The 26,183-nt window shown below is 34.4% G+C and overlaps 1 protein-coding gene and 1 non-coding gene across 4 annotated transcripts in view; one reads left to right on the top strand and one right to left on the bottom strand.

Annotated features, from left to right (window-relative positions):
• Positions 1 to 25,754, top strand: part of NUP107 (nucleoporin 107) — a 37,413-nt gene extending 11,659 nt beyond the window's left edge. For all 3 annotated transcript variants that reach the window (XM_006189680.2, XM_032493366.1, XM_032493367.1), the window contains 21 exons: positions 408 to 456; positions 2,641 to 2,712; positions 3,120 to 3,208; positions 5,204 to 5,282; positions 6,714 to 6,827; positions 9,267 to 9,357; positions 9,503 to 9,579; positions 11,474 to 11,533; positions 12,176 to 12,321; positions 12,440 to 12,488; positions 15,258 to 15,327; positions 15,584 to 15,702; positions 16,426 to 16,464; positions 16,760 to 16,910; positions 17,252 to 17,364; positions 17,979 to 18,081; positions 18,539 to 18,699; positions 19,364 to 19,489; positions 20,309 to 20,422; positions 24,875 to 25,042; positions 25,406 to 25,754. In XM_006189680.2, the coding sequence (XP_006189742.1) occupies positions 408 to 456; positions 2,641 to 2,712; positions 3,120 to 3,208; positions 5,204 to 5,282; positions 6,714 to 6,827; positions 9,267 to 9,357; positions 9,503 to 9,579; positions 11,474 to 11,533; positions 12,176 to 12,321; positions 12,440 to 12,488; positions 15,258 to 15,327; positions 15,584 to 15,702; positions 16,426 to 16,464; positions 16,760 to 16,910; positions 17,252 to 17,364; positions 17,979 to 18,081; positions 18,539 to 18,699; positions 19,364 to 19,489; positions 20,309 to 20,422; positions 24,875 to 25,042; positions 25,406 to 25,519 (2,104 nt within the window). In that variant the 3' untranslated portion in view covers positions 25,520 to 25,754. The remainder of the gene's footprint in view (positions 1 to 407; positions 457 to 2,640; positions 2,713 to 3,119; positions 3,209 to 5,203; positions 5,283 to 6,713; positions 6,828 to 9,266; positions 9,358 to 9,502; positions 9,580 to 11,473; positions 11,534 to 12,175; positions 12,322 to 12,439; positions 12,489 to 15,257; positions 15,328 to 15,583; positions 15,703 to 16,425; positions 16,465 to 16,759; positions 16,911 to 17,251; positions 17,365 to 17,978; positions 18,082 to 18,538; positions 18,700 to 19,363; positions 19,490 to 20,308; positions 20,423 to 24,874; positions 25,043 to 25,405) is intronic.
• LOC116667855 lies at positions 3,369 to 3,475 on the bottom strand. Its single transcript, XR_004324909.1, has one exon. It is a non-coding gene; the product is annotated as a U6 spliceosomal RNA (small nuclear RNA).
• Positions 25,755 to 26,183: the final 429 nt, after the last annotated feature.

The raw sequence follows: 26,183 nt of genomic DNA on the forward strand, positions 1-26,183 counted from the left end.
TAATGTATATAAGAGAAGATAACCAAATTTTTCTTCTCTCAGGTGCTCAGTGGTTTTTGGTTTTGGCTCTCATTCTGTTGCTTTCTCATCCTAATGAGGAAAAATCTTGAGAGAAAATCACATTCTTTCATTTTTGCCATGTGAAAACATTAAAAAGTTAGGGGTGTGCATTAGCAGGTAGCCATTAAAGACTTTGCAATGTGTGTTTTAGTAAATATCAATTTTGTTCAGATGTCAGTATTAGATTTAGAAGGCATTTACTATTTGTTTTTAAGCATGTTGGGCTAAGTTAATAGGAAGCTCATTTGTTTACACTGGATGGAATGCAGATTTGTGCATGTATCTAGCTTAAAAGGTGATTTCATATTTCATGTGAAATAAGGCTTCTTTTTGTTACTTTCCCCCAGAGACAGAATACAGTCTGCATTAGAAGATGAAAATATGTTTGCAATTACTGTAAGTTTTATTTTAATTTTTTTCCTTTATGAATGCTTAAAATTTTAAATGTTTTTAGTAGTAGAATTTGATTTTTTACCCCATCTGAGTCTCTTCATTTTTAAAATTTTACAAGTGAAGGTGCAGTAAATGTATAATAATCAAATATTTATTTATACTGTAGACTATAAGGTAAAAGTCCTCTTCTGTCCCTCTTACCTTTCATTCTAACAATTTGGCATGTATCCTATAAGATATTTTTCTGTGCATCTCTATACATGTATATACACCACAAGTTTTGTTTTGTTTTAATGATCAGGTTGAGAATGTCACTGTAGTTAAACCTTGAAAAGATCAACCGAGGTGCTCTAGAGATCCCTTTCTTCAAACAAAGGGTCCCCTAAGGCAATGACGGATTTGCCTAACGTTCCTCTCAGTCAGACATTAGGCTTCTGGGAAATTTGAGGGCGATGTCCTTCAGGCCATTGAGCAGAAGTCTTTTTAAATGCAACCTGGGTGAAGTGTTGCAGGATTCAGTGACTTGGCTCCTTGTAAAGGTATGAGTCAAGATGTTAAATTGTGCAGACTTCTTTGCTCTGGAATGCATTTTGTCTTCTAGAGACTTCAAACAGAGAGAAGATAGATCCTGAAGAGAATGAGTCTCCTGGCTCTGCCTCATTCAATAAGTGGTCTTTCCATAATTTTCTTTTCCTCCCAGCAGACCCAGGGGAACTCAGCCACTTTGTTATCCTTCAAAACCCAGCACTTTATACAGTTGACCCTTGAACAACATGGGTTTGAACTGCATGGGTCCTCTTATATGGAAATTTTTTTTTCACTAAATATATGGTACAGGACTACACGATCTGCAATTGGTTGAATCCTCAGTTGGTTGAATCCTCAGATGCGGAACCTTGGATTCAGAGGAACTGGTGATACCAAGAGCAGGCTGTATAGTTATATGTGGATTTTCAAGTGCAAGGAGGGTCGGTGCCCTAACCCTTGCATTGTTCAAGGGTTGGCTGTATTTCATTTCTTCTTTTAAAGGAAGATAATGTTCAAGCACCGTGACTCCACTCTGTCAAAAGTCAAACCTACTTTTGTCTTTGAGTGGATGGCACCATAGCCAGCTTTCCAAGGAACCTGAACATTCTCTAAGCCAGTACTTCTCAAACTTTACTGTGCATGTGAGTTACCTGGGGATCTTGTTAAAATGCAGATTCTGACTCAGTAGGCCTGGAGTGGGGCCTAAGATTCTGCATTTTTAACAAACTCTCAGGTGCTACTGATACTGTTGGTCTGTCTACTACACTTCGAGTAGCGAGGGTCTAGACCTCGGTCTCTGCCTCATCTCAAAATTTAGTCCGTCATCAAATCTTGTTGATTCTGTCTCTTCTGTTTCAACTCTGATCTCTCATCTCTGTTCCTGTTGCCACCATTTAAGTCAAAGCCTTCCTCATTTTTTGCAGGAATTATGGCATTAGTTTTCATCTAGTCTCCCTGGCTCTGTACACACACATAGTTTTGGGGGTTTTTTTTGTTTGTTTTTCTTTTTCACCGTATAGTGTGATTTCATGTATACATTATACTGAGAGTTTTTATTATTCATAAGTATTTCTTAGTTTTTTTCATGTCAATTCATATAAGTTTACCTTATTTTTTCATAGTATGCTGAAATATAAATGTACCATAATATTTTTCAGATGTTCTGCTGGACATACTTAACTTGTTTTCACTATTTTTGCTGTAGCAGTAATAATTGAGTGAACATTCTTCTTCATACTCGCCTACATATTCGAGTATTTCCTACATTTCTAAAAGTGAAATTGTTGGGGCAGTTTCACAGAGATTGTCATGTTGCCCTACTAATGAAATGTACCAGTTTACACTCTTAGTGTGTGAAAATGCTTACTCTGCTTTGTGTTTTATTTTTCCCTAAAACAACATCTCTGGGGAAATAGAACTTAAAAATTTCAAGTGTAGCCAAGAATTAAAATATCAAGTAAGAGCAGCTGTAAATTGATCTAGCAGTTTGTATTTTCTTTATAAAAATTTTTCAAAGGTGAATATTCAGATTTACTTTGTTAAAAAGATTATGGGGAATTAAATATACTTATTTCGGATTCTTTTTTACCTTTCTGTCAAAATAATGTTCTTTGAACATCTTTTCTTTCTTTCCTTCAAAAAAATTTTTTTTTTAAATAGGCTCTTAATGCCAGTGAAAAAGCAGTTGTGGAATCATTATTTCAGAGAGATTCACTTGTCCGACAAAGTCAGGTATGAGTAGAATTTTTACATTTTTTTCACAAACTTATGGAGAAAAGGCAAATGATGTAAAAGAAATGAAGTTTTTTGAGTTTAAAACTTTTTTCTTAATTTTTGTCTTTTTGATCTTCTAATTCATAATTAAAAGTAATTAAGAACCTTATTCTTTGGTTTTCAAATAATAGCCCTAGGATTTCCAGTAATAACCTGCTAAAAGCTGTATTATTCCTATAAAAATTTTCATTCTCTTTTTGTAATACTTATATATCTTTTAAAAGTAAAAATAGGGTTAGGAAAAATTGTTACTTGGCATTTTTGAATTAGAAACTTTTTTTAAAATTAATTGTAGGAATACTACTACTTCAAATAAAATACTTACAGATTTTACAGTTAATAATCTTCCCCCCCCCCTTTCCTAGCTGGTGGTAGATTGGTTAGAGAGCATTGCCAAAGACGAGATTGGAGATTTTTCTGATAATATTGAGTTTTATGCAAAATCAGTATATTGGTAAGTCACTTAACTTTTATTCTTTTTTTTTTTTGAACTGCCAACTATTTTATTATAACGGCAAAACCAAATTGTGCATATTAAACTCTATTATGCATGTGTTACTGATATCTGGGGAAATGGTTGAAACATGCCTCATTTTTTTGGATGGCTTCTCTTTAAAAATATGGGACGCTTCACAAATTTGCATGTCATCCTTGCACAGGGGCCATGCTAATCTGCTCTGTATCATTCCAATTTTAGTATATGTGCTGCTGAAGCGAGCGCACGAAACTTTTATTCTTGAAGTCACTTAATGTTGGTTTTGTTGATTCATCTCTCAGCAAATACTTGTTCACTTCTTACTGAACTCAGACTGTGAGCAAAATGGATAAAAACCCTGCTTTTATGGGATTTATAATTGTATAGGAGAATTAGACAGCAAATAAATATATATATCCCATTCAGCCTGAAGAGCTTTGAAAGAAAAAAAGAATCGGAGCTGATGGATAGAAGATGGTAACGGGTACTACTTTAAGTAGAAAAGGTGACCAGGGAAGGCCTGTCTAAGGAAGTAACAGGTAGTAAGAATGAGAGGCTTTTAAGAAATAAAGGAGGCAAGTCATGCAAAAATCTGAGGGACAAGCATTCTGGGCAAGAATAGAAGCTGCGAAGACTGTAAGAAGGTAAAACATTTGCAGAGGGAGGCCTGAGCAAAGAAGAGAGTGATAGGAAGTGAGGCTGAAGAGAGCCAGCTGATACAGGACTTCTGCAGGCAGCCAAGGTAAGGGTTTGGGACTTTATTCTAAATGTGACGGGAGACCTCAAGAATAAAAGAATGACATGGTCTGATTTGTGTTTTCAAAGAATCACTTTGCTCTGTTTTCTTAATAACCATGATTGGATCATCAAGAAGACACTTCTACCATGTTTCTAGCTATTTGTGATTTTTTTGTTTTAATTTCTTTTCCCTGCATCCTTCAATACTTCTAAATTGTTATAGGACCTTGAAACCAGAAAGCACCCCTAGGATAAGGGACAATTTATTTCAAGACTTTAAAAAGTTCACATTGCCTTTAAATTCAGTAACATTACTTATGTACAAAGTCTACAAGTCAATTTTTTTTCTCTGCATGAGTAGGAAATTAGTGCTACCAAATGTTTGTTAAAAATTAAATCTTGAGTAGTTGTGATTTTTCTGAGAGAGAGAAATTTTCATTTTCAGGAAAAAAAGTGTTTTAAAGTTAAAATGTCCTGTTAATGTTTTTTGCAAGGTTTTTATCGGTTAGTCTCTCTCTCTCTCTCTTTATTTTAACCAGTCAATGGAAGAGAATAGAGAACCCAAAAACAGAGCCACACTTATATGGTCATTTGATTTTCAACAAGGCATTAAAGCAATCCAGTGGGGAAAGGAATGTCTTTTCAACAAACCATACAGAAAACCTGCATATTCCTGTGAACAAAGATAAACCTCAGCATCTCTTCCACACCATACCCAACAGTTAATTCAAGATGGATCATAGTCCCAAATGTAAAAGCTAGAACCATAAAGTTTTCAGAAGAAAATGTAAGAGGACATCTTTGTGGCTTGTAGCACAGGCGATTATTTCTTAGGTCACAGAGAGCAATAATCAGGGGAAAGAAATTTAAAACTTACCAAAATTTAAAACTTCTCATTAAAATAAGTCATTGAAAAAATGAATTGATAGCAAGCCTCAGACTGGAAGAAACATAGAATCTGCAGTTCGTAAAGAACCACCACTCAGTAACAAAAAGGTAACCCAATATAAAGAACAAAGATTTGAACAGACAGATGAATGGCCGATAAGCATGTAGAAGTGTTCAACATCATTAGTCATCTGAGCTAAAATGCCCTTTTATACTTAGCATTTTACATGTTTTTTTTTTTTTCCTGAGTTTGTACTCTCTTTTTCTTACTTTAACTTGATTTGATTTTTTAAATATGCCTGTTAAAATTACTCCTTTCAAAAAAGTTGTACTTACGTTTTCTTTCAGGGAAAATACTCTGCATACCTTGAAACAGCGGCAGCTATCCTCTTATATGGGAAGTGTCCGTCCTCTTGTCACTGAATTGGTAAGTGTTCTTTGAAATGAAAGTTGCCTTCAAAGTTGTGATTTTTTCCCCTAAAGGCTGAGAATTTTTCTTTTGCTTCCTTGTCTCAAAAGATTGCATATGCTATTTAACTCTAAAAAGTACTAAGTTGTGTTTGAATTTGATGGCATATATTTGAACCCATCTGTGGCCACTGGATTATAAGTTATAAAAGAAGATACAGAAAGTATTCCTGATTTGCCAGAATTAAAACAAATTAATTTTGACCTTACAGCAAGATTTGACTCTTCAACTATAAGGTGGTAACCTGTGGAAGCTCTTTTATATAGAAAGCAGGGGTAAAAATAAAGCTTTGTGAATTAGCTTGAGGTTAGAATGGTCATTTTAGGGTATGAGTAATAGAGTAACAGTAGATTTGGAAAGAATAGGAGCCTATTGTAGAAATGAAGGGACAGAGCTTTGTGATAGATGGAGGCATGTGAATTTAATGTTTATAGTGAGTAGTGGGAGAAGTAAGTAACAACTGAAAAAATAGATAAAATTCCATTTGGTAACCAAGTGGGTTATGATGAAAATTATTTGGAAACTACTGGAAGAGCTTGTAATAAATTGTAGCAAAATTATCCTGTAGCAAGCAACTAAAAATCATTTACTCTTAATATGTGGAAAGTGGTGATTTCCTTTTGCCAGAAAGAGACCATGTTCCAAAACTGAATGATTGTATCTGTCTGCAAGATATTTGTGAAAGTAGCCAACTGACCTATTATGCATTCCATTTTCAGAATCGATATTCATATTACCATATAGTCAGTAACATTTGGAAAAAGAGTCACTTCCTTTCTTAAAATCACATTAAAATGTCTGAAATTCATCTTGTTGATCGTGTGTGCTCTTTGCTGTAAAAGTGAGGACAGTATGTTATCCCAAATGTTTAAAAACACATTTCTTTCTATTCATGAAAGGTAGGTGGTAGGAATAACTTTTAAGGGGTGGAGGTATTTATTAGAAATCTGTTTTTAAAAAATTTTATTAGGCATTGGTGTGTTTCATATAACATTAATCCCATACTGGGCTCTCTTCTCATAGGTTCTCAGAAAGAGCTGGCTGAGCACCTTCACAGAATACATTGTGATTCCTGCAGTTTCTCCTCTGTACTCATTCTCCATCTAGGCCAAATTCTCTTTAGGATTCACTTAGCAATGTAGTTTCTACAACAGGGTAAAGCTCAAGTCATCTTGAATTATGAGTAGCATTTCTAGAGCTGCTGGGCTGGCCTAGTGGTGCTTCCATCTTGGAACACCTGTGACACTTTCATTCCCTTTGTTACTTAGCTAAATTAAATGACTTCATTTCAGTAAGTAAACTCAGGAGAGATTTATCATCTCTTGATGATTAAATTGTATGTGCGTATAAGGATTTATAGTTGATGATTTTGTTTGTTTATTTTTGTAGGACCCTGATGCTCCCATAAGACAGAAAATGCCCCTTGATGATCTGGATAGAGAAGATGAAGTCAGATTACTCAAATATCTTTTCACTCTAATTCGTGCTGGAATGACAGAAGAGGTAAATGATGTATATGCCCTGCTTTTCCAATTTCAAAAAGTCATAGACTGTCAGGTGGAAGGGATCTTTGTGACTACCTTGTATGCCTCCTCAGTGCAGTAATCTCTTTCACAGAATTTCTGGATCTAATGCCTGTTTAAACTTTTCCAGCAAGAAAGAGCACGTTGCTTCAGGAAGCAATGCACTTAAGTTTTGCACAACTCGGATAGAAAATTCTTTATAAGAAGGCAAATTTTGCCTTCCCATATTGTAGTGCATACCCTAGGCATAGCCCCATTATTTTCAGTTTGGATTTTTAAGAGTAGAGAGTAAGCCTGACCCTGGTTGCTCTTATAGGTGACACTATTCAGCCTTTGAAGACTATGATACCCTCAAACTTCCTTTTAACTTCACCTCTTTAAAATGTATCTTCCTTTGTGATAGTTAAGATCTTGTACATAAAATGTTAAATATCTAATTAGATAGCTTACTGGATGGCTTTGTGGACTCCAGATGAGGCAGTCTGATGCATTGGAGATTCAAGCTTCAGATATTCTGTTGTACCTGTTTGTACTCTTGGTGATGTTCCTTAGATAGAAATATACTAGTTCAAAGTGTTGTTTGTTACAAACCACTAGTATATGTTAAGTAATATAGTAGTAAGTCTTGGATTATTAAACATCATTCTTATTTTTTAATTAAGGAAAAATATACACATACTCATGTATTCAGAAAATATTTAAGTCCCAGCCACTCATTAAGTCCCAGGTGATGAGCAAGGAATCACAGTGGCAAAGAAGGATATATTTTTAAAAATAGAAAACAAAAATACAGTCACATTACTGAAAGGCTTGAAAAACAAAAACTCTCGAGGTCCCACTACCTTTACATTATTGCATACAGTGGAGTTGTTTAAATTTATTTACAACCCTTTTTATTTTGTACCTCTTTTAACATAATCATAATCATAGTATACATTCAGGTTTTTTTTTTTAACATCTTTATTGAACTGTAATCCAAATACCATATAATTCACCCATTTAAAGTGAATAATTCACTTTCTTCAGCAAAAGAATTTTTAAAACTATAAAATGAATAATTCAGTAGTTTTTGGAATATTACATTATTAATTTTTTATTGTGATAAAAGATACATAACAAAATTTGTCATTTTAACCATTTTCAAGTGTAAATTTCAGAGGCATTAATTACATTCAAGTGTTGTGCAATCATCACCACTGTCTGTTTCTAAAACTTTTTCATCACCCCAAGTAGAAGCTCTCACCCTTATGCAGTAACTCCCCGTTTCCCCCTTCCCTGAGCATTTGGCAAGCTCTAAGCTACTTTCTGTGTCTGTGAATTTGCCTGTGTTATGTAAGTGGAATCATACAATGTTTGTTCTTTTGTGTCTGGCTAATTTCACTTAGGAATATGTTTTCAAGGTTCTGCATGCAGATTTTTGTTCTGCCTTTTTTAGACAGCATATCAAATACTTTAAAAATATTTTTCCATGTTGCTACATAGCTTTCACAGTTTTTAAAAGCCATAAGCCCAGAATGATGTTTGGGGTATGATACTTTTTAACTGGTTGTATTAATCAGATTCTGTAAATTCAAATGACAGAAACTCAACTCAGATTACTGACAAGTAGGGGATTGATTGACTCATGGAACAGAGAAGTGTAGAGAGTTATATCTGGTTGTTAACAGGATCCAGGGACTCAGAATATGTCTTTAGGACACAGTCTTCCAGGCTTTTGGCTCTGCCCCCTCTCTGTGGCTTCATTCTCAAGGAGCCACATGTGCCAAGTGATGGTCACAAGCAGCTCCAGGAGGTTACATCCTCCTACAATCTTACAGTCCCAGCCAGTATCTCCAGCAAGAGTCCTGGGAGTTATTCTTGTTAGATCACATGCAACCTTGAAGTCCAGAAATGGAATCATATGACCTACTCAAACCATATCAACTAAATGAGGAAGAGATGGTTCCTAAAGAGATGATGGACCAATAAACATGTATCTATCTCACTAGTATATCAAGCTCATCTGGTCGTTTAACATAAATGTTGTCAGTGAGCTGAATGAGCAATAGCACCCTGTCATTATAGAGACAAATGAGAAGTGTTTGTAATACTTTTACATAAGTCTGTGGTCATCAACCCTTTTAGCCCATTTGTGCCCAGCAGAATTAAATGCTTGCTGGCACCATGGGCACCTAGTGGTAAACCCAGAATCAAAGAGCAAAGGGATTACTAGGGAAAGAAAGAAAGGCAGAGACCACAGAAAGACATGCATATGGGTGAAGTGAAATGCCATTGCTAATTGTCTACACCATCCTCTGTACCATCTGTGCCATAAGATACCTAATCCTATTATAAATTGCTTATGCTTTCCCATAAGACACAGGTACTTTTTCAGTACTGCATTGGTTATATGACTGTCTGCTCTTTTTTGTTTCTAAAGGCACAACGACTCTGCAAACGTTGTGGTCAGGCATGGAGAGCTGCAACTCTTGAAGGCTGGAAACTCTATCATGACCCCAATGTTAATGGAGGTATTTTAATTTTTATTCTGAGAGTCGGGGGTATATTTAGCTTTAACTGGGAACTTTGTGAAGTATAGCTTTTGTTTTTAGAAGTTATTGAAATAAAGGGATCTCATTCTAAACTATAAATTTTATTTCTTTTACTGTTTTATAGGAACAGAATTAGAACCTGTTGAAGGGAATCCATATAGATGCATTTGGAAAATAAGTTGCTGGAGAATGGCAGAAGATGTAAGATATACTACAAGATATACTGATACTCATTTCTATTCTTAATTTACTGAAGGCCTGCTGAAGATGCTCTGAAACGTTGAGAGTACTTTAAGACTAAACTTCCTGTTTTCGAAGAACTTCTGATCTAATTGAAGATTAGGGCAGGCTTAACTACTAATCAGAATTATTCAGAGACTAAAGTGTTCAGAATTAAAAACTGAAATAAGGCCAAAAAAAAAAAAAGAATATAAAAAGGATACCAAATGAATTCACAGAATAAGCATTGGGCTGGTTTCCCAAGAGAGAGAAGTGAATCGAACTCTTAAAAATCAGTAGGATTTGAGTTGTTGGGCATGAAAAGCAGAGAAAGGAATTCTAGGCAGGATGCCTAGGTTGGGAAAACTCAAGGGAAAGTAGATCTGCCAGGTTGGAGCAGAATGCTCACAAAAGGAAATAGAATTAGTTCTGTTATGACACGACCTCTGCATTCCTAAAAATCACTACAGCATGAAAAATTGTGCAGAAAACCCATAGGGCTTTTAGGGAAAATGGAGTTAAGAGCACAATATTCAAAAATTATCAATGATATGGAAAAAGATAAAAACTTAATAAAAAGGTAGCACAGTTTCACACTGTTAAACAGCTAGGAAATACGTAAATGCTGCAGTAAATACAGCACTTTACCTTGAAAAAGAACTAAGGTGTATTTGTGGGATTGACTGTCAGAGGGTTGCAGCTTGTGAGTTATTTAGAAATGATAGGAGAAGCAAACAAAATTGTAACACTTGCTGTGGGTGGATTTACCTGATTGGCACACCTGGAGAGCTCAAGTAGTGGGTAGATGTTTGAAGTGTGTCAGTTTTTGTGTTTCTAGGTTGCTTGGTGCAGCTAGGTGTAGTTTTCTGCATTCAACTAGTGTTTCTTGGGGACCAAATTGTGCATAAGCAAGTGGAAAGTTTGTATTATGTTAAAATTGTTTCTTGATAGATCAATTGTATTGGAACAAATTCACATTTTCAAAATAAGCATTGTAGCAGAACTGACTGTAACAGGAAATATGACTGAAAAAGGTAAATTAAGAGTGGTCTTCAAGTGCTCCTATAAGGAATGGGAACTTTATACCACAGATAGTGGTGAACCAGCAAATCTCCTGGGCACATGACAACAGTGCTTTAAGAAGATTAACCTGACAGTGGAAAATAGTCTTAAAATTGAATGGACTAAAGGCTGAGAAACTAGTTAGGAGCCTGTCAGAATTATTCAGACACTAAGTAATAAGGGCCTGTCCTAGCTTAATATTGAGGGTAGAAAAGGGAACAAATTGGTCAACACCAGTGTTTGAAAACAGAAGGCGGAGGAGGACTGTTACATAGTGAGAATTTCTGAAGTCACTTGTTTAGATGATGAGAAAACTGGAAATGCCATTACTAGAATCCAGGAGTAAAATGGGATAATTTGATGAATATAATTAATTCTGCTTAGGAATTTGATGTAAACTGAAGCATGACAGGCATGACAGGTTCCAAGTGCCCTTGATGTTGTTCTTAAGAGTCAGTATCAGGTAGTATTAGGTATTTAGAAACTTTGTAGAGGAAAACACCTTCACAGATTCTATCTGGAATAAAATTTGACTGTAATAAATAATCAAAGCGTACATTAGAGTTGGATCTGCTTTTGCCCTATATTTGAAATTTAAATGTTTGACTTTTCCTGAAGGGTTCAGCATTGACTGTATCAAACTAAGAGGTCCTTCCTTCTTATTACCCGACTAGATCTTTTACTAAAGTTTAGAAACTGTCAGGTGAATAAATAAGTTCAGTTTAGAAGATACTGCAAAATTCTAGATTGTGAAAAAAGTTGACATACTATGAAAAACAATAGTTCAATTTTATTTATATTCATTGTATTTCAGGAGCTTTTTAATAGATATGAGAGAGCAATTTATGCAGCTCTAAGTGGGAATCTCAAGCAGGTATGCAATCTATTTTTTTTTTCCTATGAAATGAAATCAGGTATATAAAATATTCTAATACAGTAACCATATATAATTGTATCAGCTTAAGTTACTTTCTAAGAATAGCAATGATAGAGATAATCATGAAATAGTGACTTGAGCTGCTTAATTTGATGTATCTCATATACCAAATGATGTTTTAATACACAGAATCAGACTTCAGTTTCTAAGAATTGTAAATTTAACTGCAATACACATTTATTGATGACTTATGGTACCCATAGCTTTATCCAGGAGTGTATTGCAAAGTCACAGTGACTGGATTGTTGTACATACGTGTGTGCTTCTTACAACTCCTCCCACTCCTACATTTTTTAGGTGTTGTGAGGGATGTTATAATTAGTTGAAGCAGCATCTTAAGTCAGCATGAAAAATTTATGCTGTTTTGAACTCATGATGGAAAAAAATCTTAATAGTTTAAAGTTCTTTGAAGATGTGGTTTGGAGGGTGGAGTGGGGAGGTTATTTGGTGTGATACTTTACAATCTGTAGTGTTTTATGTCATTATAGTGACTTTGTAGTCCATATCAAAGGGTGCAACTGCTTTTCTTTTTATTTTGGTGACTGTGTCTCCATGTTTCTGTTTTGCAATGGTGGGAAGCTGCTTCCTGTCTGTGACACCTGGGAAGACACAGTGTGGGCTTACTTTCGGGTGATGGTGGACAGTCTGGTAGAACAGGAGATCCGGACATCAGTAATGACTCTGGATGAAACTGAAGAACTCCCTAGAGAATATTTGGAATCAAAGTGAGTTCGTTGGTTTGTTTTCCATTATGAGGATTTGTAGTGTGCTCTGTGAAGCTTCATTTTGTATCACTTTTTCATATTATTAATGTTATTTTATCCCTTGTTCTTTCTTTCAAAGTTGGACCTTAGAAAAGGTTTTTGAAGAACTTCAAGCTACTGATAAAAAGGTAAATATTAATATTTTAGGATAACTGGAATAGGAAACAAAATGTTACATTGTTGTGCACTGTAGCTGAAAGGCAATAAAGTATGTGAAATCTTGTTATAGTCTCTCTTTCTTTCTTCACCTCTTAATCCAAATGAGAGATATTCTTTAAAAGGAAAACACTAAATTGCATATTTAAATGATACATCATTTCTGTTTCTTTGGTTTAGGATTGGTTTCGTCTAAATATAATGTATTCACACAAGCTAATTTATACCTTTCCTTTTGAAAAATTAAAATATATAGTGGGAAATTAATAAGACTTTCTTTTCCTAGATCTTAAAATAATTTAACTTTTTAAACTAATGTTCTATGAAAATTTTGTAAATAACCAAAGTATATACTTTTAACAAAACAATTGAAAGATGTATAAGTAAGGACTTTATAGTAACTTCCTTCCAAACCCGTTATGGTTATTCTCATTCACTGAGATGATAAAACATTGATATATATGTTCCTTCAATATCCTTCTCCATATTCTTACAAATATTTGTAAATAATGTAGATATTCCAGGATAGGGTTTTGATTTTTTTGATGTTTTTTGCAGCATTCTGCCTACATTACAACCCCACGTCCCCATTTAATGATACTCTTTTCAAGTTGGTGTATATAGATTTAACTTAATCTAACTTATTCTTTTTTTTTTTTAATTAAAAAATTTTTTTTAACTTTTTTCGGGGGGTGGTAATTAGGTTTCTTTCTTTATTTATTTTTGGAGGAGGTACTGGGGATTGAACTCAGGACCCTGTGCACACTAAGCATATGCTCCACCACTTGAGCTATATCCTCCCCTGGCAACTTACTCTTTTTAATAGGTATATAATGTTCTATAGAGTGATGTATCCTTACTTTTAGTCTTTCCTCTTTTGGTGGTATTTAGGTTGTTTCTAGCACTGCAGTGAACATTCTTGTTTATTTATTCTTGTTTATGCTTATCTACTAGTCCTGTTTCTTTAGGATAAGTTTCCTGAAAGCAGGGTTGCTGAGTTCAAGGATATATGTATATTTAAGTTAATTCCCTGTTGTAGTAGTTAATTCATACTCCTACATGTGATTTATTAATGTGGGCATTTCCCTGCATTCTCACCAGTCCCTAAAGTCACACTTTTAATTTTTGCCAGTCCATCAGATTAGGTGGGAAATAGGAGCTCACTGTTCTTACGTTTCCTTGTCTATTTATAAGGCTGAGCAAGTTTTCTTATGTTTATTGACCATTTGAATTTCCTCTTTCGATCTTTCATCTATTTTTCTGTTGGATTTTATCTTTTCCTTATTGTATAATAGCTCTTTGTATAGTAAAGAAATTAATGCTTTCTCTACCAAGTGTTTTTTACCAGTCTGTTATTTTGGAGATTCCAGTGAATTAAAATAAAACAAGAAAGCCAATGAATAGATATGAATATTAGAAACAGGGGAACATTTATTTATATATGTGATAAAAATATAAGCCTAGAAATTCAAGACTCAGTAAGTTAACTAGAATTAATAGAATTTTTAAAGTATCTAAATGTAAGACAAAGTTACAAAACAAACATAGCCTTTCTGTACATGTTCAGCTAGTTAGAAAAGGATTTAGCTCCCCCAAAAAGTCCCATTTGAATTACTGACCAAAAACTATTAGATACCTAGGAATAAAGTTAACCAAAAATTTGAGGACCTCCATAAAGAGAACTATAGAATCTTACTGAAAGACACAAATAAATAGATATACCACATTCCAGGATGAGATGATTTGATGTTAAATATCAGTCATTCCAAAATTAACATAGAAACCTAGTGCTTTGGGGGTATTATTTCTCAACAGAAAATTTCCAGGTAGAAGAATAAGTGAGAAGCAAGAAAATTTGGAAAAGAACAGTAGTTATGGGTTACTTGTCTTACTCAATAATAAAACAATATAAAGATACAACAAAACATTATGGAATTGGCACAGGAATAAATAGATCACTGGAACCAAAAGTTTGTATTAGATCCAAGTATTTATGAGAACTTAATAGATGACAGAGATGATCTTTCAAAGGTAAAGGGATGATTTATTTACATACACAGTATGGGCATAATTGACTTTCCATCTGGAAGAAAACAAAGCTAGATCTCTACCTCATGCCATATTTAAAATCAATTCCAGATGTAGCAAATATTTGAATATAAAAAAAGAATAAAGGCTGAAAGAAAATGTAGACAACTAAATAAAAATTAAAATATGTTTGCAAAAATATGAATTATTTCCTTCAAAAAAAATCCAACAGCAGATAACTGGTAAGTGATTTTTTCTGCTCTGTGCCTAATCACTATTTTGATCGGTTTTGTTATTCTTAGTACCATTTGCAGAAGTGAATACCCAAAGAATGCTTTCAAGAACCACTGTTTATGTTGAAGGAAATCTTATTGTTTATTTTGCTTAGGTCACACGTGCCCTTCTTTTCTGGTTCACCATGGACTGCCAGGGAAAACAGTAGTGAAATATAAAAAAATAAGTATAAGTTTTATAACATTCACAGAAATTAAAGTGTTTTACCACAGTTCTCTGCTTTCAAAGAGAATGTTCAACTTTCAGTATATATTCCAAGGGCAATATCCTTGGAATATTTTATTTTTGTCTCAAGACCCTTCATTTCCAGTTTTTTATTTATATATGTTCCTTCAAAAGTTGGCGTCTTTAGCTTACCAATCAGTACATACTACACAATGACCATAGTAGATTTACAGAAAATGTAAAAATTTTTTCAGAGAGTTCTGGAGGAGAATCAAGAACATTATCATATAGTTCAAAAATTCCTTATCCTGGGAGACATTGATGGTAAGATATATTTTATTTTACTTTGTATGAGTTCTTTTTTCTTACAGTAAATTTGTAAAAAGCGATCAAAACAATGCATATGACTTACCACATCTTGTAATTATGAATATCAGCCTATTTGAATGCAGCTATTTACTTAATTGTCAGTGAGTCTGAATTGACAGTGCTGTAGGAATACAGTAAATGTCCTTGGGAAGTGTTTATATCTCTTTGATTTTTATATCTTTCATTGAATCTTTGCTTTGCTGAATTATAGGTTTGATGGATGAATTTAGCAAATGGCTCTCCAAAAGCAGAAACAATCTACCTGGACACCTCCTCCGCTTCATGACTCACCTCATTTTGTTTTTCCGCACTCTGGGACTACAGACCAAAGTAAATGAAAATGAGCCATATACCCTTCTCTGCAAGGCTGATGCTATACACCTGTCATCGTGAAAATATGCTACGTTTTTGCTGTTATTTTCTAGAAACAGTAATAAGGGTGCATATAATCTCATGGTCACTCAGTGATAACTCAACTGTGGGTGACCTGTTAGGGTTCTAATCTGGGGCTCCAGAGTGCTGTTGGTTACCTGGTTTTTGGACAGTTTGTAACTTTTAACTCTCATCTGTACCCAAATCTAAATCAACCAGCTGAGCTAACTGAACCAGAATAAGTTCTCTGTGAGATTTTAAACCTTTGTTTTCTTTTTTCTTTTTCTCCTGTCTTAAATGATTGGTAACTTTTGGTCAGAATACATGTAGAAAGCAGAATGATACAGCATTTGAATGCTTGGATTTTGGACTAAGAATCCTGACCTCACATTCTTACTCAGCAGCTTCTAGCTGTGTAATTCTAGTTAAATAAAACCTCCGTAGGTCTTAATTTCTTCCTCTGTAAAATGTGAACGTAATAGTAACTACTCATAGAGAGTTATGGTAAGGTTAAATCAGGCAATACGTGAACTTTGCTAAGCACTTAGCCTGGCATGTAGTTACTGTTCAGTAGATATTAAAAACCATTAAATCATTACAGCAGATTTTTTATTGGGTATATTGCTGGTGCACATAAGCAGTTGTTTTATCATTTAATTATGTCTTTTTTTTCCTGTGAAGGAAGAAGTTTCCATTGAAGTTTTAAAGACATACATACAGGTAAACTTGAGAATCCATAATTTGATTTTTTTTTCTTACCATTTTAATGAAAACAAAAATCAGAATGATAGTATCCAGTGGCAGGAAAGTCATCAAACTCCATAAGAGATCTTTTAATTATCATAAGTACTTTCTCTTGGAATTTAAAATTAATTCTGTTTAGCAGCACAAAGCTGTGTCTCTATGAATCTCTCCTGAATATGTTTGAAATTTTAAAGTGAACTTTTTAAAAAGTACTGCTGATCCTAAAACTTGTTTTATTATTGACACACTTTGATCCTTTTCTGTTTTTTAGCTATTAATAAATGAGAAACACACAAATCTCATAGCATTTTATACCTGTCATTTGCCTCAAGACCTAGCTGTTGCTCAATATGCATTATTTTTGGAAGGTGTTACAGAATTTGAACAGCGCCACCAATGCCTGGAGCTGGCTAAAGAAGCAGGTAAAAGTGGTTGAGAATTTTATCTGTTGGGCTTTGTAGGCAGGTATCATTTTGGCTCTAGTAACATTTATCCTTCTAGTTTTAAATTTTTTTTTTTTGAGAAGGGAAAAAAGAAGAATGAGATGTTCAATGAAATTCTGTTTTAGGAATGAAATAACTTACACTGTAACTCGTGTAAAATATTCTTTAATTTTGGCACTTTTTAAGTAATGTCTTTCATATTTTATATGTTACACTTTTAAAGAATTGTTATCCCAAATTTACCAAATCTTTGTGACTGTTTAGAGAATATTAGTGCGTGTGATTAATTTTTGTTTTTGTCTCTTCAAAAAATTCTTTAGATTTGGATATTGCAACTATAACAAAAACCGTAGTTGAGAATATTCGAAAGAAAGATAATGGTGAATTCAGTCATCATGACCTGGCCCCAGCCCTAGATACTGGCACTACTGAGGTAGTTTGAGGGATGGGGGAGGTGTGGTATGTAACTCCTAATAATCCCTCATGTTATGGTTTTGTGAACTTCTATCTTAAAATACTCTGGCTTCTTTCCTTTTTTAAGAATTTTTCTTTGTCAGCCAAGCTGTAACAGTTGGCAGCAAACTTACGGTCTTATGTCAAGTTTTGCTACTAGTACTAGCATTATGTTAAAGGAAGCTTCTTTAATAGAAAAGACCTGAGCATTGGATTTTTGCTCATTAGATTGTTCTAGATACTTGATCAATCACTAACTTTTATGTAGCTTACTTATTCCTGTTTTCAGAGAATAGAAAGTTTTATCTAGGAAAGAAAAAAACTTTAGAGGAGCACTTAAAGGAGTCACATGATTAAGTTGGTGGGACATCGAATATATAATTCCAGGTTCACAGTCCAGTAAGTTTTTTCTATAATTTAACAGAGAGCTATTAAACGTGAAAATAAACTAGGAAAAGCTATATTCTTTCACAATTTTGTAACTTGAGTGAAAATATTCACTAGAAGTACAGATGTAAGTTAACTCTACTAATTTGCAGAGTATCTTAGAAAAAAACAAAACTGACATTTATCTTTTTCCAATTAAATGAATAGGAGGACCGTTTAAAAATTGATGTAATTGACTGGTTGGTATTTGACCCAGCACAGAGGGCAGAAGCACTAAAACAAGGCAATGCGATAATGAGGAAATTCTTGGGTATGCTGAATTTTTATATTCTTTTTAAAAGTTTTTGTTTTGTTCTTGAACTTTGTTTTTTGTTTTTTTAACCCTTTCAATAGGATAAGATATGAAACAGCCACTCATATATTAAACATGGTATTATGAAACGAAACATATTTAACAGTGAATTTTCATGTCCTACTCAATTTTGCATATAATCTCAAGGCTTTGAAAAATGTAATTGCTTTTTTTAAGACACAGGAAAGTATGTACAGGTAAGTGCATTTAATGAATCCTTTTGTGACTGTCACACTGAAATAAGTAAAAAGCCCAGCCCTTAGGTAGAAAGATCACCCAGACCTTTAACAGAAGTACCTTGGAACCTGAAATGGTTACAGCTCAATGTGAAAGTTGCAAACCAATAATTTGACTCCTTTAGAAACCATTACACAGAAATCCATGTATTTTGAAAAGTTGTACATCTTTTTTACAGCATTAAAAAAGCACGAAGCTGCAAAAGAAGTATTTGTGAAAATTCCTCAGGATTCGATAGCAGAAATCTATAACCAGTGGGAGGAACAAGGAATGGAAAGCCCACTTCCTGCCGAAGATGATAACGCTATCCGAGAACATTTGTGCATCAGAGCTTACTTGGTGAGACTGCAAAGAAAACCACAAGTGTGCCTTTCCTTATGATGAGTTTTCTGATTCACTCTGAGTTTTAACTGTTTTTCCAGATGTGGTGGTTGGCTCATTATCGTACCTCCCTTGTGCTGTGGTACTGAACTAGATATATCCACAAGGACTTTGCAGTCATGACCTGGTCCTCATTTGCATAAGCCTCTAATCAGTGCTGACCAATCAAGAACGTCTCACGTGGTAGATAGTAAAATATGTTTTCTTAAGATTCTCTGAAAGCTTATCTCAACTTTCACATTTATGCTTTTGGCAATAGCTGAGAAAAGCAAGATAATCTATATTATGACTAAAATAAAAACATATTCATTCAAAATTCAACAAACAATGAAATGATTACATTGGGCTGGGTTCTAGGACTAAGTCTGGATGGCTTTCTATCCTTGCCCTCTAGAATCTAACGGGCTAGTCAGGAAGACAGACAAGTAAACATGAGAACATTACAAACAAAACACTTACTCACCATGATTTTTCTTTTTTTGGCATAAAAAAGAAATGTTAAACAATTTTATTTCTTGATGCTGCAAAATTATTTCTAAGAACCAAATTTTTAAAAGCTTTGTTGAACATATGTGAAAAGTTTTCTTTTTTTGTATTTTTCTATTTTTATTTTACATTTTAGGAAGCCCATGAAACCTTTAATGAGTGGTTTAAGCATATGAATTCAGCTCCACAAAAACCTACTTTGATACCTCAAGCAACTTTTACTGAGAAAGTGGCTCATGAACACAAAGAAAAGAGATATGAAGTAAGTTGAATATAGATGAGACGTGTCTACTGCATCTTAAAAATACATGTCATATATTTAAAGAGATCCTGACAACTGAACTTACTTGCAAAATGGAAACAGACTCAGACTTAGAGAATAAGCTTGTGGTTGCCTGGGGCTGGGGGAGAGGGGGATAAATTGGGAGTTAGAGATTTGCAGATACTAACTGATTTATATAGAAGAGAGAAGTAAATTCATGCTGTATAGCACAGGGAACTATATTCGCTATCTTGTAGTAACTCAGTTGTGAAAAAGAATATGAAAACGAATATGTGCATGTTCATGTATGACTGAGGCACTATGCTGTACATCAGAAGTTGACACAACATTGTAAACTGACTATACTTCAATGAAAGTATATATATACAGAAAAATATTTAAAGCAATCCTTTCCTCAGCAGTTACATTCCTATTATAACAGGTGATCGTCCTTATTACTGTTCTGCTTTGAAAAAAGCCATCTGTTTGGTTACATTTCTGTAGATAATTAACCAAACATGAAACATACCTTCAGGTGACAGTAGTGTTCATTTACATAGTTAATAATTTAGTGTTTTATTTAAAAGTAAAAAGCCCAGCCCTTAGGTAGAAAGATCACCCAGACCTTTAACAGAAGTACCTTGGGACCTGAAATGGTTACAGCTCAATGTCTGTTGATGTGTATTATATATTTGGCTCACTGAATGTCAGCTCTTTACAATGGTATTCCATATATGTGTATTTTCCTGTCTGTACTTTATAAATATATCATTTATTGGTTTCAGTCCGTTATATATCTGACTTGTGTTTGTTTTGCAGATGGATTATGGTATTTGGAAAGGGCATTTGGATGCCCTAACTGCTGATGTCAAGGAGAAAATGTACAATGTCTTGTTGTTTGTTGATGGAGGGTGGATGGTAGATGTTAGAGAGGTAAGCTGTGTGCACTGTTTATAGCTAAAAACAGAAACAAACTATGTCTTTTAAAAGTTATTTTCTGAGTAGGAGCATCTGCAGATCTTGTATAACCTTGGTACTCATAACTGAACATCCCATAATTTAAGCTTAACCTGAAATACTAGCTAGGGAATATAAGAACATTTGGCCCTTGTCTAAACTATTTCTTCATATTTAATGTTTGCTCAGGATACTGAAATCTAATCTTTTTAAATTCTGGACCTAAAAATGTAATTATACACGTATTCAACTCAATTTACAGATATGAAGATAAATCTAGTGTAGTATGAGTTAGAGATATATAAGGCAGTCGCTCTCACTTCTGAGCTGTCCATTTAAATGACCTGGAGAACTTTTCAAAAATACTAGGTTCCACTAGCAATTACCAGTGGGGAGGGGGAGGGAGGGACAATATAGGGGTGCGTGAGTTTGAGATACAAACTATTGAGTGTAAGACATGCTCAAGGACATAGTGTACAACACAGGGAATATAGCCAGTATTTTGTAAATGGAGTGTAACCTTTAAAAATTGTGCTGTAAATAAAAAAAAACCTTTTGAAGAGTCCCCAAAACACATGAAAATTAAATGCAGTATGTGGTCCTAAACTGGATCCTCCATTGAGGAAGAAGATGCTATAATGGACACTCTTGAGTCAGTGAGTATTACATCAGTGTTAAATTTCCTGAAATAGTGAACAGCATTGTGATTATATATTAGAAAAAATTCTCTATTTAGAAATAAACACTGAAGCATTTAGAGATAAGGAAACATGATGTATGCAGCCTGACCTCAAAGGGTGAAAAAAATGTGTGTTTATAGACACACACATGGGTGCAGATCATAAAACTAACAGGTCAAAGACTGAACAAAGCAGGGTAAAGTGTATTGAGATATTCTTTGTAGTATTGTAGTTTAATTGGTTTGAAATTATTTCCAAATAAAATATATTTTTAAATACAAAATAAAACACTGGGTTCCACCCCCAGAGGTTCTGATTTAATTGGTCTGAGGTAGGACTAGACTTTTTTAAATAATCTGAAGAGGTTTAACATGTAGCCTGGCTTGAGAACCAGTTACAGAAGTACTGAATGCCATAAGAAAGGCATAGAGGAGGCATTTTGTGAGCTCAGGAAAAGAAAAGGTTGCTTCTGCCTGGAAGAGATCTGGACAGGATGCTTGAATGGTATAGCATTTGACTGAACCTTGAACAAAGGGGTAGAATTTGGATGAGCTGAGGTGGGGGAAAGGAAGGATACTTACTGCAGGCGATAATCACGTGAGGGAAAGACACTGAGGCCTGCTCCTGCGGCAGAAACAGAACAGTGAGTAACTCAGCTGTACCTCCGCAGACCGATATTCTGTCCAAGGATTGTAAATGCCAGGTTCTTGGATAATAGGTTTATTATTTTGAACAGAAAACCATAGGAGTGTTGTTGGTATCTTTCCTTCTCCCATTCCCTGAATCCTAATATAGTTGCCTCCTTTTTTTTTGTTTTGTTTTAGTTTTTCCTACTATATTTTTCTAGCTCCTCTGGCTTCCTTTTCTGACCAGAAGCAAAAACATTAGAGACAGAAGACTAGATTTGAGCCCCTGTTTGCTACTATTCCTGATACAGTAATTATCTTAATTATCTTAAATTCTCCACTTCTTATATTAAAAGCTGACTTCATAAAAAGTTTTGCACTTTAGCAGGTTCCTTATGCTAAAGTTGTCTCTTCTGATTCATGCTGGTTCTCATGAAGATAAAATTTCAGTGTTGTGAAATGCTAACTAAATGGTATTTAAATTTTGAGAAGACTTGATGCCTTATTTATGCATAAACCTTTGTTATTCTCAGTATTAATCTTAGTAGATTGGACAGTGAAAGCCACAGAACAGTTTGGAGTATTATAAAAATGGAGTTGGAATGGAAGGCAATGAATGATACCATTTTTTAAAATCAGACATTCAAAAATCAATATTCAGTCTCAATGACTCCTTCAAATCTAATCTAGACAAGAGGAGATTTCTTGAACAATCAGATGATAAGTAATGATACTTTGAATCACCTTGGTTGAGTTTAGCTTAATATTCTTACATATTCAGCGAAGCGAGAAATTACTCAGGGCTCCTGCCGGCACATGCATCACTCGTATAAGAATTAGGAAATGGTGCCCATTCTCTTACACAGATAGATTGCAGGCCAGGTGCACATGACCTGTAGAATGGAGCACCAGTTAGATTTCAGCACCCACTCACTCACAGCACCATTGTGCAAGGCACAACTGTTCAACAAAGCCATGGCCTTATATGCTAACCCCTACATCTGCACCTCACTTTTTACGTAACTGCAGAATGGTCGGAGACTAGTGGCATGCAGGCCACACAGGGGAGCAGGGAGGTCAGGTTTCCTACTTTTTGCCATCTCCACCTCTACCACATTCAGTTGAAGCCTCAGCTGTCTTTCCCTTGCTTCTACTCTTTCTTATACAGTCTACTACTCATATAGATCAGCTAGTAATCCTTTTAAAATGAAAAATATGTCACTTTCCTACTTAGAACCTGATGGCTACTCATTACACTTTGAATAAAACTGAAAGTTTTTTCCTTGACTGCCAAGATCACATGTACCCTGGACCTTGGCTGCCTTCCCAATCTTGTATCCCACTGCTCTCCCTCACTATAATCTTTTTTTGTTTATATATTTAGAGGATTTTTCAAAGCTTTTGTTCATTCAGTTGAGAAAAATATAGGTTGTAGCAGAGCAGTTTATTCCCCTTTCCTTGTGGCAAATTGCTGGGCCCATCACGGATGATTCTGGATGGTTGATAGCAGCCAGTCTGCTGGTAAGGGAATCTGTTCACAGTCAGCAGAAGAGATGACACCCTGATATTTGGCAGCAACAGGATTTAGGAGGGGCAGGTGCCAGAATCCAGCCTGTGAGATGAGTGCATCAGTGAGCCTGCAGTTACTTTCAGGTGTTAAAGAGTCTAGGATCTGGGGGTATTTTTCTTCTTTAGCGTAGGGAGAAAAAGTGCATTGGAGCACATTTGGAATGACCCAGGAAGAAGTGGTCCTCTCATTCTCAATGGCTCCAAGTAGGAATCACTAATATGAATTATGATTAAGACCTTGAGGTGTTTTAAATCCACCTCTGAAAGTAGTGAGTGCCTATTTGAGAAAAGAAATGAAGGTCCTTTTCCTTTTAAAGCTAACAAAATGCAAAGCATGCATTTTACTATTTGCTTCTCTGTATCCATAACTCAAAACAGGACAAAAAGGTTGATAGACAGTAACTTTTCCTGTGTGTGGAAACGTGACCTGTCACACCAAGTTGTAATGGTTACTCCTTGATATAATTTCCAGGTTACATTGTGTTGCTTCATACCTTCACTTACATCTACCGTGAAAAATGTTTTAGCAATTTAATATTATAGCCTCTCATATGAAGAAATTTTTAGTGATTAATATAATTGTCATAAGGAAAAATTTTTTAAAATTCATTAGGTATCTTATTAGGCTTTTAAAATAGCCAGTTACTATTTTAGTTTGTCCTGTTTTTGTTTTGTTTTACACTATGAGTACTATGGATTTCCTTCCAGCTTTTAAGATTATTTCAGAAATTTTATTGTGGTTGGGTACCTTTTTATTATTTTAATTAATTATTTTAGTTTTCAACTTTGTTGTAAGAAAATGCAGTGGGCATAAAAGGGCTATTCTTTTTTCTGCACTCTTAGTGTCCCACAAAACCTTTTAGAAAGATCCATGTATACTTAGAAAGAAATGCTCTTTGTTTTCTCTGCAGTAAGTTTTCCTCATGTATCTGTTAGCTGTCTCATTCATTGAATTATTCAGATCTTTAGAATCTTCCAGTTTTTCTATTTTTAAAAAATTATACAAAAGCATCTTAAATTCATTCTTTGTTTAAAAAACAAAGCATTTGCAGTGAAGTTGTCATCCCTGCACACCTCTTCCCTCAGCCTGAGCCTTTTTCCCAACAGGAATGACTGCTATGGGTCTGGAATGTCCTCACAGACTTCCCAATATCTGTCTGTATTTCCATCTGTATATAATCAGGGGAGTGGTGAATATTTTCTGTTCTGATTTTTGTTCTGGTCTCTAACTCTTTTCCTTTTATGCATGTTTTTATTCAAGACATAGTAAATACAGGTTCAGAAGCATTTTGTTTTCATTAACAGACTTGTAGCTCCTCTGAAGTAAATTTTGTTCATCTTTGTGTTTTTTTGTTTTTTTGTTTTTTGCCAAAAACTCATGTCTACTAGATACCATGATTGAAACCCTGCCTTGTTTTATTTTTAATGGGCATGATAAGATTTATAGAAACTGTTTAGCTTCTACCTGTTGCATTTTGATTTGATTCATTGACTTTTTTGTAAGAGTATTTAGCTTACTGTTATTAAAATGACTACTTGATGTCTGTCTGTAGGATGCTGAGGAAGACCATGAAAGGACACATCAAATGGCTTTACTGAGAAAGCTCTGTCTGCCAATGTTGTGTTTTCTGCTCCACACCATACTGCATAGTACCGGTCAGTATCAGGAATGCCTGCAGTTAGCAGATATGGTATCCTCTGAGCGCCACAAGCTGTATCTGGTAAGTTCTAGAGTATTTACACTTTTACATTTTAGTGATTTGGTAAACTCTGTAGTAATATTTAATTTTGTGAGATGTGTTTATATTTTTTTAGCTGCTCTTAGATTTAATAGTCCAATTTTAATGTTTGCGCCTTTTTATCTAAAATGTGTATACATTTCTGAGCAGTTAGAAGTATATAGACTGGCTCAGAAAAATAGGTTTGAAGTTCCTGAGCTGTGCTAATATACTGGCCCCTGGCTACATAAGTCTTAAAGAGGAGTTTCTTCTGGTATTAAGCTAATCAGGTTGATTAGATGGCTATAAATTCACCTTCTTCCTTTTTCTAATTCTTAACTCTTTTCTCTCATTTTAAAAAATCAGGTATTTTCTAAGGAAGAACTAAGGAAATTGCTACAGAAGTTAAGAGAATCCTCTTTAATGCTCCTAGACCAGGGACTTGATCCGCTAGGATATGAAATCATCCAGTCTTTGTAATCTCAATAATTTCCATGATAAATCGAGTTTTTTTGTAAAATACATGTATTTGTAATTAGTGTTTTTTTTTTTTCTTTTGCATTATCATGGGGAATATATTTGTAAAATTCAGACATTTGAATTTTGTACTTTTAAGAATACTGTGGTGACACTTTGAAAATTTAATGTATTATATCACTATTTCCCTGTTTATTAATAAAATCATATAAAAATTTAAAATTTCTACTCTTACAAACTCCAGGATTGTCTCTGTATTGTGTAATAAGAAATGATGTTTACTATTATCCTACTTTTCCCCTATGATCATAAGGACTGTGTTATCTTAAAATTATAAACAGGATGGAAAACAGATACATTTTTAAGCTGGGTTTGTAATTCCTCATAAAATTTAGTATTTTTAAAATATCACACTGAGTTAGATGAACATAGGAAAAATGTTTTCTAAAGATTGTTTTCTTTATTTTGAAGACATTTCTAGTTTATTAGCTCTCATTCAACAAATCTGCTCCAAAATAAGTTGGAGCGTGTAAAGACTTAACATAGTGTCTGGCACACAGCACTGAATAAATTGGGAATACAAAATGAGTAAGATCTAATCCGGCCCTTGTAGTCTGGGAAATGCAATAAATATATTTTTTTAAATGCCATTAAAAATACAAGTAAT

This window comes from Camelus ferus, chromosome 12, assembly GCF_009834535.1.
Source record: "Camelus ferus isolate YT-003-E chromosome 12, BCGSAC_Cfer_1.0, whole genome shotgun sequence".
In the NCBI taxonomy this organism is placed as follows: Eukaryota; Metazoa; Chordata; class Mammalia; order Artiodactyla; family Camelidae; genus Camelus; species Camelus ferus.